Below are 13,851 nucleotides of genomic sequence, written 5' to 3'. Positions count from 1 at the left end.
AAAATTTTATACTCAAACCCGCTATTTTGTGTCAAAAAGAGCACGATTTTTAGTCTATTTTTAGTTTGATTAAAAGTATAACTAAAAAATAAATAATAATAATGTATAACTCCCTCGAAAGAAAGGGTTGCTCTCTCTATTGCGAATAGAGTTTGGCTGCCGATCTACGGCTCTCTCTACCACTCTTGGTCTGCTCTGGCTAGGAGGATGGCGGACGAACTGGTTTCTAGATATGCTAATTTATGGCTGTAAGAGGAGGAAGGCGGTGGTATTGTCGATCTTGGAGTAGTGGAGTCTGATAATTCCATGGAAAAATTTAACCTTATGCTTATTGGGAGAATTGTTACCAAAAGACATTATAATGTAGAAGCATTTAAGAGCACAATGATGAAGGTGTGGGCTTTATCGGATAAACTGGTAATTAGGGTTCTTGGCCCTAATCTTAATGCCTTCCAATTCTTTCATTGGAGGGACAAGGAGAAGGTTTTGAATGGAAGGCCTTGGTGTTTTGACAATATGTTGCTTGTTTTGAAGGAAGTCGAAGGAGACGAGCAACCGGAGTCATTCTCCGTTCTGGGTACGTATCAAAAACTTGCCATTCAATTGTAGGTCCGACAATGATGTGAGGGAACTTATGGGTGATCTGGGTGAAGTGTTGGAAATAGAAGAAGATTTGCTAGGGCTTGACCGATTTCGCCGTGTTAGAATGATGTTGAACATTACAAAACCCTTGCAAAGGATTCAGCGAATTAGAGATAAAAGTGGGAATGAAACTTGGGTCGAGTTCTTATACGAGAGACTACCCTAATTCTGCTTTGCGTGTGGCGTAATTGGGCACTCGGAAAGAGACTGTGTTATGGTGTCTGAGGATAGCAAGAAGAAGAGACTTGGTTGGGGCACGTGGTTGAAAGCTTCACCAAGAAGAGGTAGATTGAAGGAGGTAGAGGAGCTTGACGCTGCCTTGTTTGCTAGAAAGCAATTATTCATTACAAAAAAGACTGATGATGAGGAGAAGGTGGAGAACGTGGCTGAGACTTTTGTGCATGAGATTGAACAAGGTACTGGGGGTGAGGGTGAGGAGCTTGCTGCTCTAAATGCTAGCCCATCTAGTTGCGTAAATAGTAGTTTGGTGGAAGCTGTTGCCGCTTTGAGTGAGGAGCAGGGGAGGGGATATGGAATAAGTGGAGAGATGCATGTACCTGGGAAATTTGTTATTAGGGTGGGAAGCAGTGAAGGGAAAAAAGTGCATAAAAAAGTGAGAAAAATATTGAGGGTGAAAGGGGTCAGTGGGGAGAATAGGATGGAGGTAGAGGGGAATTCGGAGTTGGAAAGAAAAAGAGGGAGGGGGGTGGAGTCTTGGGGGGGGGGGGGGGGGGGATGAAGGTGTGACTAAAAAAAGCCAACTGTTCGAATGATTTGATTGGATTGCGATTGGTGGAGGCTATCGATGAGCAGCCCCACCGAGCTCAATGAGCTTACTAACTCTAAACTGTAGAGGGCTGGGCAATCCCTTTGTAGTTCAGGGTCTTCAAGATCTAATCCGAAGAGAGGTCCCGTCGATGATTTTTTTATCAGAGACGAAACTTAGTTGTATGGAGATGAGAAAAGTACAAGAAAGATTGGGTGATTTTAATGGGTTAGTAGTCGATTCGGTGGGGAGATCAGGTGGGTTGGCTCTTATATGGAGAAAGGAAGTGGTTGTGAATTTGCGCTCTATGTCCGTTCACCATATTGATGTAGAGGTAAATAGTGGTCTGGTGGAGGATGGGTGGAGACTCATTGGCTTCTATGGATGGCCTAAGGTTCATAATAGACATTAATCTTGGAGCTTGTTGAAGGATCTTTTCTCGCAATCAGATCTTCCTTGGGTGTGTATTGGTGACTATAATGAGATTTTGTTCCCTTTGGAGAAAGCGGGTAAGAATGATAGAGCAGAATGGCAAATGACTAATTTTAGGGGTGCGGCTAATTTTTGTGGATTGAGAACCATAGCTTCTTCGGGGTACGATTTTACTTATGATAATTAATGGGAGAGAGGGGGGAGAGAATACGCAATGTAGGCTTGATAGAGCGATGGCTGTCGAGGATTGGATGGGTTTACTTCCGAAGGCACATGTGATTCATATTGATAGAGAGTGGTCTGATCATGCTCCGATCAAGCTTCTCTTGAGGGCTCCACAAAATGACAAGCTTGGGGATAAACCGTTTTGCTTTGAGCAATTTTGGCAAGCTAATGATGGATGTGAAAATGTTGTAGAGAATGCGTGGGTTGGAGGGCTGTCGTTGGAGTCCAAATTGAGATTGTGTGCTCGGGATTTGAAGGAGTGGAACACTCGTACTTTTGGAGCTACCTTCCGGGAATTGAGGAAAAAAAGAAAAAAAATTGAAAAAGCTCAATGGTGCAGTGGGAAGCTAACGGCTGCTCAATTGTCTCGAAGGGCGCTGCTACGTGTTATAGCTGGGTTAGTGCAGCATGAAGAGGTTTTCTGGCGCAGCGATCTCGAGTGCTATGGCTTGAACATGGTGATAGGAACACAAAATTTTTTCACCAACGTGCTTCAAGTCGGAAGAGAAAGAATACGGTTAAGAGTTTGAAGGATGATGATGATGTTTGCCATACTGGAGATGAGGCAGTGGGATTGGTAGCTACAAATTATTTTCGTAGCTTGTTTGCTACATCGAGGCCGCCAATGATAGAGCAGGTGTTGCATGACTTTGAGGGTAGAGTGACTGAGGAGATGAATTCTATTTTGAGGGCGGATTACCATGAAGAGAGGATGAAGTTCGCGCTTAGCAAAATGCATCTGATTAAAGCCCCGGGTCCTAATGGCATGTGCCCACTATTTTTCCAGCCTTATTGGCATTTAGTGGGCCCTTCGGTTACTAACTCGGTGCTTGCAATCCTTCGAGGTGCACCTATTCCACATTTTCTCAATAAAACATTTATTGCTTTGATCCCGAAAAAGATAATGTTGATAGAATTATGGATTTTAGGCCTATTTCTTTGTGTAATGTGATTTACAAGTTGGTGTCGAAAGTTTTGGCCAATCGGTTAAAAAAGTTTCTTGATGAAATTATATCTGTTAATCAAAGTGCCTTTACTCCGGGGTGTTTGATCACTGATAATATATTGGTAGCTTTCGAGATGTTCCATCATATGAAGAATTCGACACAAAAAGAGGGTTGCTTGGCTTTGAAGTTGGATATGTCAAAGGCTTATGATAAGGTCGAATGGGACTTTTAGATGTTGTGTTGAGAAAATTTGGCTTTGATGCGAATTGGTGTGATCGGGTAATGGATTGTGTACGATCGGTGACTTTTTCTGTTTTGATTAATGGCAAACCTACGGAGGAGTTCTCTCCGAAGAGAGGAATTCGCCAAGGTGACCCAATTTTGCCATACTTATTCATTTTGTGTGCTGAAATTTTTTCTCACTTGCTACGAGGGGCAGAGGAGAGAGGAAGCCTTAGGGGGGGGTAAGAGTTGTTCTTACGGCTCCATCCATCAGTCACCTGCTATTTACGGATGGCTGCATTATTTTCTCTAAGGCGGCAATGCAAGATACTGGGGCAATTCAGGGGGTTCTTGATCAATATGAGTTGTCTTCCGGTCAGAAAATTAATTTTGACAAAACCACTATCTCTTTTAGCAAAGGTGTGCCAGAGATGAGGCGTGTGGAGTTGGTGAATGGTTTGGGTGTTCGAATTGTTGATGTGCATGATCGTTACCTTGGTTACCAACCGTGGTGGGTAGGTCAAAGAAAGTCATTACTAGGGGAGTTAAGGAGAAGTTGTGGAAGAAGCTACAAGGTTGGAAAGGGATTGTGCTATCTAAGGCGAGTAGGGAGGTTATCATAAAGGCGGTGGCCCAACCTCTCCCTACTTATGTGATGAGTGTGTTCAAGTTTCCGTCCTCGTTTTGTGATGAGTTAAGATCGCTTGTAGCTCAATTTTTGGTGGGGTCAAAAGCATGGAGAGAGAAAGATTCATTGATTGTCTTGGAAAAAATTATATTGTACAAAAAAAGAGGGGGGATTAGGATTTCGGGATTTCAAGCTTTTTAATTGGGCATTGATCGGGAAGCGAGCTTGGAGGTTGCTTCTCACCCGGGCAGCCTGCTTGAACAAGTTCTCAAAGGAAAATACTACCCAAATTCGAGTTTTATGGAGGCTTATTAACTAGGTTCGTTGCCTAGTTATACTTGGAGGGGAATTTGGGAGTCAAGGTGGGTGCTCCATATAGGCTTGAGGTGGAGGATTGGTAATGGGAAAAGCATTAATGTGTGGTCGGATCCGTGGATCCCAAGTACGCAATCTGGCAAAATTATATCTCCAAGAGGTGCTGCTAGTGAAGATTTGAAGGTTAGTGCTCTGATTAACCATAATACTCAATGCTGGGATACTACTCTCCTCTCTGAGCTTTTTCTACCTTTTGAGAAGGATAGAATTTTGAGTATTCCACTAAGCAATAGATTGCCCCCGGATCGTTAATTGGGTCTGGGATTTTGAGAAAGATGGAGTTTACTTCGTTCGTTCAGCTTATAGAGCGATCTTTGGAGATGAGTGGAGTAGGGAGGAGGAGTCACCTTCGAATGTGTGCCATTTTTGGGGTAAAATTTGGGATCTAGAGGTGCTTCCAAGGGTTAAAATTTTTGCGTGGAGGGCATGTCACAGTGCTATCCCAACACGTTGTGGCATCAAGCGTCGTATCCAAGACTATGAATCGTTGTGTGGTGTTTGTCAGAGAGAAGATGAATCAACGCTCCATGCTCTTAGGGAGTGTACTTTAGCCCAGGAAGTGTGGTATAACAGCAAGTATGATTGCATAGTGGAGGGTAATTTCTGCTCCTTAATGGACTGGTGGAAATGATGTTTTAAAGAGTTTGATAGAGAGGAAGTGGCAGAAATTATCACCATCTGTTGGCCTATTTGGAGTGCGAGGAACAAGGTGGTTGTTGTGGGAGAAAGCATTGAGCCAAGGAGTGTGTTACATTATGCTATGAAGACTTTCAGCGAGGTAAGGGAGGTGAAGGAGTGTAATGTGGCAGTTGCTAGGGAGGGTAGGGGGCTGCTTCTGCGAGGTGGTTTTTGCTTGCTGTGGGGAGGGTGAAAATTAATGTTGATGCAGGTTTGTTGGGTGGAGTAGGCTCGGGGCTGGGTGTGGTTTGTAGGAGTGACGAGGGGAAGATTCTTTGTTGTGCTGCTATTCAGGGTGCTGAGGTATGGGAGACGAAGGTAGCTGAGGCAAAGGCGGTGTATTGGGGTGTAAAGCTAGCGCGCGAGAAAGGCTTTAGCAATGTCATTGTTGAGAGTGACTGCGTGCAAGTCGTGGATGCGTTGCGTGGGGGGAGGTGTTGGGTGCTAGCTCGTTATATCTTTTGTTTCTTGCTTTGATAGTGTGTCTTGGTCTTTTGTTAAGCGTGGTGGGAATAAAGTAGCGCATGAGTTATCCCATTTCCAACCATGGAGCATTGGCACACGAGTGTGGATTAATGTAATATTATCATGTATTTCAGATTTTGTTGCTAATGATATAATAGTCTAAGCCCATCTTTGGGTTTCTTCAAAAAAATAAATAAATAAATAAATTTCAGGCTGCCCAAAAGTGAAAAAAATAATATTATAATTGAAGTTGGGTTGGCTCGAGCCTCGACTTTGGCCCCAATAATTATTTTCCAGATTGAGCAATTTTCGAGCTAAGCTAGTTTAGACATGATCAACTCTTTTGGTTGATTACTTGATTGTGTTGAAAACTCTGTGCATGCTTTTTGGATAGGAATATTTGAGGAAAAGGGAGGGAAGGGAAAGTGAGTATGTAATACAATTTTCCTTGTGTGAATAAGACATATAGCGAAATGGAAGAGAAAGGAAATTCCCTTTTAATAAACCAATTTTCTCCACTGTAAGAGAGATTTATGAAAATCATCAAACTTTAATAAGTCACATATTCGAGCCAAAAAAATATATAAATTTGAGACTAACAAAAGTTAACACACCTTCCATTTCAAAAGATAACAATAACATTGTATAATTTCCAAGAAAATTTAATTTATGGAAATTCAAATTAAGTAATAGTATCTATCTTGAATGAAGGGAAGACTATTCAATAGCTACAATAAAATTGTAGTTATTGTAATTAGTTTTAATCTTGGCCCTCTAAGAGAGAAAAAAGAAATGACATTTAAAATTTCCCATAAAAGTAAATCATAAGCCAAAGCCACCAAGAATGCCGCCAAGGAAACTGCACAAATTCACTCCAAAATATCATGTTAGCATGCACATATAGGCTTATCCGTTTAGGACATTCTAGTTTACGCCTACATAAAATATATGTTTACTTGACGTACAATATAAACTAATCTTTCTATCTTTTTATTATCATTCATTCCAAGTGATGATGGTAGAAGGATCCTTAAGTCATGTGTGATTTTATTAAGTAAAATCGTTGATTTTATAGTAGGTAAACAATAATTGAATTGACTAAGATATCCTAAACACCAATAATGTAATATATCTCTCTCATATTACCTGTGCTCGGATTATTTGTCTATTTACCTCTTAATATAGAAGAATTTTAGACATAAACTATGTCTTGGGAAATTTGGATGGAGGATATGGGAATTTTTTAAAATTAGGTATAGTTTAAAATTACTTAAGTATACAAAAATTAATGCAAATCATGCACGCATATATCAATGCATGTGTCTCTAGAGAAAACTAAAGCATGATGTTGATATTTTCTTGAGATGTATAAAACTTAATAAAGCAATAATAATAATGCAAATAATTAAATAGATTAGCCAAGTGAATAACTAATTTAATTATATACAAGCAATTACCTGAGGGCGCTAAAACCTTCACTTCCAAAACCAGTGGCTCCGATCCCTCCAATGGCAGCGGCGCTGCCAGTTAATCCACCGGTACCATTCCCCATCATCTCAAGCATCATCTTCACCATATTCGCGACTGTTGAAGTTGTACCACCATTTTGAGGCACATTAATGTTACTATGGTAACTTGGGTAAGTATTACCATAAAAATTAGGACTTATTCCCGGCGTTGTTCCTGTAATTCCTAACATACTCATGTAGTATTGTTGCATCATTTTAGCCTGAGCCTGAGCCTGAGCCTGAGCCTGAGCCATCTGAAGTTGATCACTCATCAAATGATGTTGAAAACTAGCAAGATAATTATTGTAAAACTCTTGTTGGCTATTAATAAATAAGTTATTATTGTTAGCAAAAGTGTAATTATTATTATTATTAGTAGTAGTAAAACCCTCCGATCCTTGAGAATTAGTTTGAGTAGAGTTAAAAGATATATTAGGGTACATCTTTTTTAGCTCTTGTTTAATTTGTTTCAATATTTCTGGAGGAAATCCCTCGGTTTTCTCTAGTTTTTCTACGGCTTCAACAATTGATTTGATCGTTGCTTCGTCGTTGGTTTGTTTGGTGGCTGAGGAATGGGAAGGGGAAGAAAAAGATGATGATCCATATGATGGCCTAGTAGGAGTGGCTGCTGATGAGGAGGAGGAGGCGGTGGAGAAGCCATATGGGGTTGGAAAATTGTTAGAGAAAGGGAACCCTGTAAATCCTGCCATTGGTATATGCACAATTATTACAAGGTTTATGAGATTAATATGTTTAGAGTGTTTGAATATGTAAAGGTTTGAAATTGTAATTTATTTATTTTAATTTTATTTTATGGAAAAGTGGGAAGACTTGCATGAAAGTCAAGTTGACTTATTTGTGTAAGGAGATCGTGGGAGGATGTCGACTTTGTGGCAAGGATTGTTTAATGATAGAGAATACTAATAATAGATTGTAGAGCCAATTAGTGGGATGCATTATACATATTGTGAATATAAACTACTCAATTTGGAGTTTTATTTAATAAACTATTATTGACTTTTATATGATCGTTCTTGACTTTAATAAACTACTAAAAAAAAACGTATTCTAAAATAATGTAACATAATGGGCCTTAGTTAAATAAGTTAGTGGGATCAATTTGTTTAAACGAATTACCTAAAAAAAAAAAAAAATTGATTAACATAGCCCTAAGGCTATGTATAAGAAGCTAAAAATGAAATATTGAAAATAAATTAACATTAAATATACCGATTTGCGTGTGATTTTGTCATGAATTCTCAACTTAATTCCATTTTAGAAAGTATATTTAATGCTTATATATAGTCCCTAAGGGCTACATATATCATTACCCAAGAAAAAAAATTATTAATATATATCTTATTAATGATTATTATCTTAGTTTCCTTAAGCATAATAAATGGAACCGTTATCTCATTTTATATATGGAACCATTTTACTCTGACATTAATATTAGTTAACTAGTAATCCCTCCGTTTCATAATTAGAAGCTATTTCTTTTTATTAATGAGTAATAAATGTAAGAAATTTCATAATTAGAAGCCTATTTCTCTTTATTATATGAATAATAAATGTTAGAAATAGGCTTCTAATTATAAAACGGAGGGGGTAGTATAATAAGAAATAAGTTAGTTAATCTGGAAAATAAAATGCTATCAATATCTTCTCTTTTTAGAAAGCAAATCCTAACTTTTTTTTTTTGAAGCAAGCAAATCCTAACTTAATAATATAAGTTTTATGTGTTAATTATTTAGTTAACCTTACAAAATTGAAATGCTATCAACATAAACTTAAATAATTACGAATTTACGAGCATAAGCTTACAACTACATCCAACAACTTATTGATGGTTCAGCTGTATCATATAAATCCTCCATGAAATCATCATAACCCGAAACATGATACTTCCTAGTAACGAGAGAGTAGAACACGATACCATTTCTTCGAACCCTGGGGAGGTAAATTCTATTCCTTATCGTGTGATCTCTCGATAGTATTGAAAAATATGACACTCGACTAATAAGGAAGCAATGTTTTTGCAAAGAATCAACTTCAACCCAAATTTTCGCCGAGTTAATAAATCTAAATACTCGAACCCAGCTTCCCATCTTCTCAATGAAGACGGAATATAAGTCTCCTACACATTCTAACAGATAAAATGAATAGAGACGACTTTGAAAGGTCAGTGATTTTCCATACACATCCCATTGTGGTTCTCCATCTATTAATCGAAAAACTCCGAGATGCCCTTCTTCGTCTAAGAAATAAACAGCTCTGTCAAGAAAGATGGGAGTACAAATAACAGTCCCAAATCGGGCACAGTCAAATTCTCGACGATGCCATTTTTTGTATTTAGTTATATGGTAGAAGATGCGCGCTTGAGAATCAGTATTATCGATTGCAACAGTCAAACAATTAGGACAAGTTGGATCGGTTGAGAAGCCAATGCTGCAAACGCATACTTCCTAAACGACCACGCTTCAAATTTTGTCTTTCCCCAGTGATGAGATTGATAAATTGGATAGACCGTCGATCAGAAAAGGTAGTGAGTATTAGGAGATAATCTTGTAAATATATTTTGGTTTATCTTTTCCTTATTCTCCTTCTGTTTTGATATGCTTAGTCAATGCTCCTTTATTAGCTCCACCAATTTAGCCATAACTCTAGGCATAGATTAAATAAATAACACCTCCCCTTACCATAGGCTATTCGGTTTTACACCTAATTATCACAAACTTCGTGCATTTGGTTGTCTTTGCTATCCGTGGCTTAAACCTTACACCTCTCACAAGCTAGATCCTAAATCCTTACCATGTGTCTTCCTAGGCTATTCTTCCACACAAAGCGCCTACTATTGTCTACACCCTCCAACTAATCGAATTTATACATCTCGCCATGTAAAATTCGTAGAGGATGTGTTCCCTTATCCTTCTCTTAGAAAATCATCGACTTGCGCAACTCCCTCTACTATTGAGGAATGGGTAAGTATCAACCTTCCCTTATCCACCTCCTGCTCTATCCAACCCAGAGTCCAAGACACTATCCCTCTTCCCTCCTCTTCTACTACTCCCTCAAACTCACTGCACACAACCTCCTCTCCTCCTACACCTTCGCCTGCCTCACCTACACCCACGTCCTCCCCAGTCCCTAATCCCTCCACTACTCTAGCTTCTTCGCCTACTTCCATCGCAACATCACAGGACACCCCCTTATCCGAAACAGAACCCGAAACAGAACCACCTGCCCCCCCCCCTCCATCTCGAACCATTGTCACACGTCTCCAAAACAACATAGTCAAACCGAACAAAAAATATGCCTATCCTACAACCACAACCAGCCCCCATACTGAACCTATAACCATCACTCAAGCACTCAAAAACCCGCAATGGAGAGCTGCAATGCAAGCTGAATTTGACGCGCTAATAAACAACCAAACCTGGGTGCTTGTTCCGCCTACTGACACACCCAACTTGGTGGGTTGCAAATGGGTATACCGTGTTAAGTACAAAGCAAATGGAGAAGTAGAGCGGTATAAGGCTCGTCTTGTAGCCAAAGGATTTTTGCAACGTCCGGGTATTGATTTCTCGGAGACGTTTAGTCCAGTGATAAAACCATCTACTGTGAGGTTACTACTTTCTTTAGCAGTTTCGAGTGGGTGGTCAATTAGACAACTCGACATCAACAATGCCTTTCTTCAAGGCACTCTTCATGAGGATGTTTACATGGCCCAACCTCCGGGTTTTATTGACAAAGACAAGCCTAATCATGTGTGCAAGCTTAGAAAAGCAATTTACGGTCTTAAACAAGCACCTCGTGCTTGGTACACTGAGCTTCGCACATATCTTCTTTCGGTTGGGTTCAAGAATTCTATTGCCGATCCTTCGCTATTTCTATAAAATTGCAATGGGATTATTTATTATTTGCTTGTTTATGTTGATGACATAATTGTTACAGGTCCATCTCCTAATGCTCTTCAACAACTGATCAATACTCTTGCCTCACGGTTCTCCTTGAAGGATTTGGGGCCTTTGTCCTACTTTCTAGGTGTTGAAGTACTTCCTCATGATCATGGTCTGTTTCTAAGTCAACATAAATACATTGGGGACATTCTTTCTCGTGCGAATATGTCAAATGCGAAGCCTGTCTCCACTCCAATGGTGGCACATCCACCCCTATTTGCTGATTCAGGGTCACCATTGTCCAAGCCTTCCGAGTATCGTGCCTTCATTGGGGCTCTTCAGTACTTATCTCTGACTCGTTTGGACGTTGCATTCGCTGTGAATAGACTATCACAATTCATGCACTGTCCCACAGATATTCATTGGGCGGCACTTAAGCGTTTACTTCGATATCTCAAGGGAACAATTGACCATGGCTTAACTCTTCATCGCCACTCACCCATGATCCTTCATGCTTTCACTGATGCGGATTGGGCTGGTGATAAAGACACATTCCTTTCTACAACTGGGTATATAGTATATTTGGGAAAGAATCCGCTTTCCTGGAGCTCGAAGAAACAACAAGGAGTTGCAAACTCATCCACAGAAGCTGAATTTCGAGCTGTTGCATCCACTACGGCAGAAGTGCTCTGGCTTCTTTCTTTGCTCTATGAATTGAGAGTTAATTTGTCTGCCAAACCAGTTATCTATTGTGACAACTTAAGTGCTGTGAGTTACTCTAAGAACCCGGTTTTTCACTCAAGAATGAAGCATTTGGCACTTGCTTTTCATTTTGTTCGCGAACAAGTCCAGCTCGGCTCTCTACGCATACAACATATTAACGGTGATGATCAGCTAGCCGATGCTCTTACGAAGCCCCTAGCACTTGCTCGGTTCTCTTTGTTACATTCCAAGATTGGCCTTGTCTCACGACAGTCCATCTTGAGGGGGCGTATTAGGAGATAATCTTGTAAATATATTTTGGTTTATCTTTTCCTTATTCTCCTTCTGTTTTGATATGCTTAGTCAATGCTCCTATATTAGCTCCACCAATTTAGCCATAACTCTAGGCATAGATTAAGCTAATGTTTTTACTTAAGTTGTTAAGTTTGTATTCTATATATACGGCTATCAAAGCCTTGTGAAATCAATCAAGAAATTATATTTTCTATATCTCTTATAGTGAGGAGCCAGCCATTCTTGGAATAAAAAAGGGTAAAAGGGTGTGGAATTAATTGGAGAGTACTCGAGTATGAAGTACCCCGGCATGGATCAATTAGTCCCCATGATCCACCATTGTTCGTAAATAACATGACCATTGGGAACACGGTGTTATTGGTGTGACTTCTCCATTGACGCGGAGGACATACTGATCGAAAAGATGTGCAACTTGCTCGGAAATTCCAATAATCAAATAAGTGCATATGCTTTGAAATCAACTCTATCAAGTGTAGAGGAAGCTTAGAGACCCAGCTTTCGTGTTGTATCATTTGATGATGCGACAACTCAGGGTCTTCGTATTTCTTCAATTCCTTTTCTGTTGGTAACCTGAAAAAAAAAATTTAAAATCCAAACATCAACCTAGCAAAATTTCATCAATTCAAGAAAGATTGATTAATTATCGTGTATCACTAACCTTTGATGTCGTGGAATAAACCATACAGGGTGGCTGCTAGGCCTTAATGAGCTCGAACAAGACCTGAGTGTCATAAAACTATTATCAAGTAGGTTGTACATGTACGTGTAAAATTGTTTATCTTTTATAGATTGATGACAAAAGTAGATACAATTCCGCTGGATACCTCCTCTTGATTCAGGCGCGTTTATTGTTCCCCAACACCAAGTACAACAATTAGGGCCTAGGAAAAAAGCTCTGCCGTGCAAAGAATTAATCTGCCTCCAGTTTTTAGTAGTGGAGAACTGAAGATACGAGATTTAAGGAAGTTTTGTTGTGTTTTGGAAACAAAAAGTTTTGTTCATATCTTGCTTCCTAGTTTCTTAGCTTGAATTTTACTTATTCGGTTACTCCCCAAGGCTTTGTACTTTCCGCTAGTTTAGTGAAGTCAATTGACAATATTTTCCAAAACTTTATCAATTAGATTGATACTCGGTATTTCTCTAAAAAAAAAAATAATAAATAAAATAAAAAAGATTGATACTCTGTATTTTGGTATGGTAGCCAATCAGAAACCACATCTTTTTAACATTAGCAAAGCATTAGAAATTTAGGATAAAATAAAATTCTAGTAGTTTGTTTTTTTCCTTTTTAAACCAAGGAAGCACAGGCATTTTATTAGATTGGTATGTATCCAAACAATAAACTCTTTATGGTTTACCTTTAGCCAAATTACGATAATGTAATTGTTAAGGGATAAACTTTACAAAGGTTGATAGGGTTACGTTTATGCATTAGGATTTATTTTTGCCTCGTCAATTTTTTGAATGAGAGCAAATTTATTTGTAAAAGGTACTCATAACTAATACTTCTTCAATTTTTATTTACTTGCAACACATTATTATGACACACGATTAAAACATGTTAAATTAGATAAAAAGGACAAATTATTTAATATAATTTTATCATTAATAAAAAAAATAAGTTTAAATTTTACAGAGTTGATTAATCCGTCCGTTTACCCATTTTAATTGCGCAAAAGGGTGCTTCAGAGTAGCTTTTCCACTCTTTGCACTTTAGCAGTAAACAAGTAGTACCATAAGTTATTAAGTTACTACTAACGACCTAACTCCTCTTTGCAGTTTCGCGCGTTTCCCCCTTTCAACTATACAACCTCTAAACCTCCATTTTCTCTCTCTTCCTTCTGCATGAAAGCTTCAGACATGGCTACCTTTCGCTTACTTCGCTCTCAATTTCACAATCTCAATTTCAATGGCTCCCATTTTCTCTCTCCTCCAACTAACTGCAAATTCTTGCACAATCGTTTTCCCCAAAACCCTCAATTTTCCCGCCATTTTCAACCTCCTTTGAATTCTCGGTTAATTCACTCAGTTATCCGTTGACTATCCC

General features: G+C 39.0%; 1 protein-coding gene across 1 annotated transcript; it reads right to left on the bottom strand.

Moving 5' to 3' along the window:
- Window positions 1-5,898: 5,898 nt before the first annotated feature.
- LOC110729820 (putative uncharacterized protein DDB_G0277255) lies at window positions 5,899-8,002 on the bottom strand. Its single transcript, XM_021909596.1, has 2 exons — window positions 6,838-8,002; window positions 5,899-6,239 (listed from the first exon to the last, which is right to left on the bottom strand). The coding sequence occupies exons 1-2, from the start codon at window positions 7,596-7,598 to the stop codon at window positions 6,203-6,205; spliced, it is 798 nt and encodes a 265-aa protein (XP_021765288.1). The 5' UTR covers window positions 7,599-8,002; the 3' UTR covers window positions 5,899-6,202.
- Window positions 8,003-13,851: the final 5,849 nt, after the last annotated feature.

The sequence above is a fragment of the Chenopodium quinoa genome, unplaced genomic scaffold, assembly GCF_001683475.1.
Source record: "Chenopodium quinoa cultivar QQ74 unplaced genomic scaffold, ASM168347v1, whole genome shotgun sequence".
NCBI lineage: Eukaryota > Viridiplantae > Streptophyta > Magnoliopsida > Caryophyllales > Amaranthaceae > Chenopodium > Chenopodium quinoa.
Note: the sequence above shows the minus strand (reverse complement) of the source record. Positions and strands in the feature narration are given on the sequence as shown.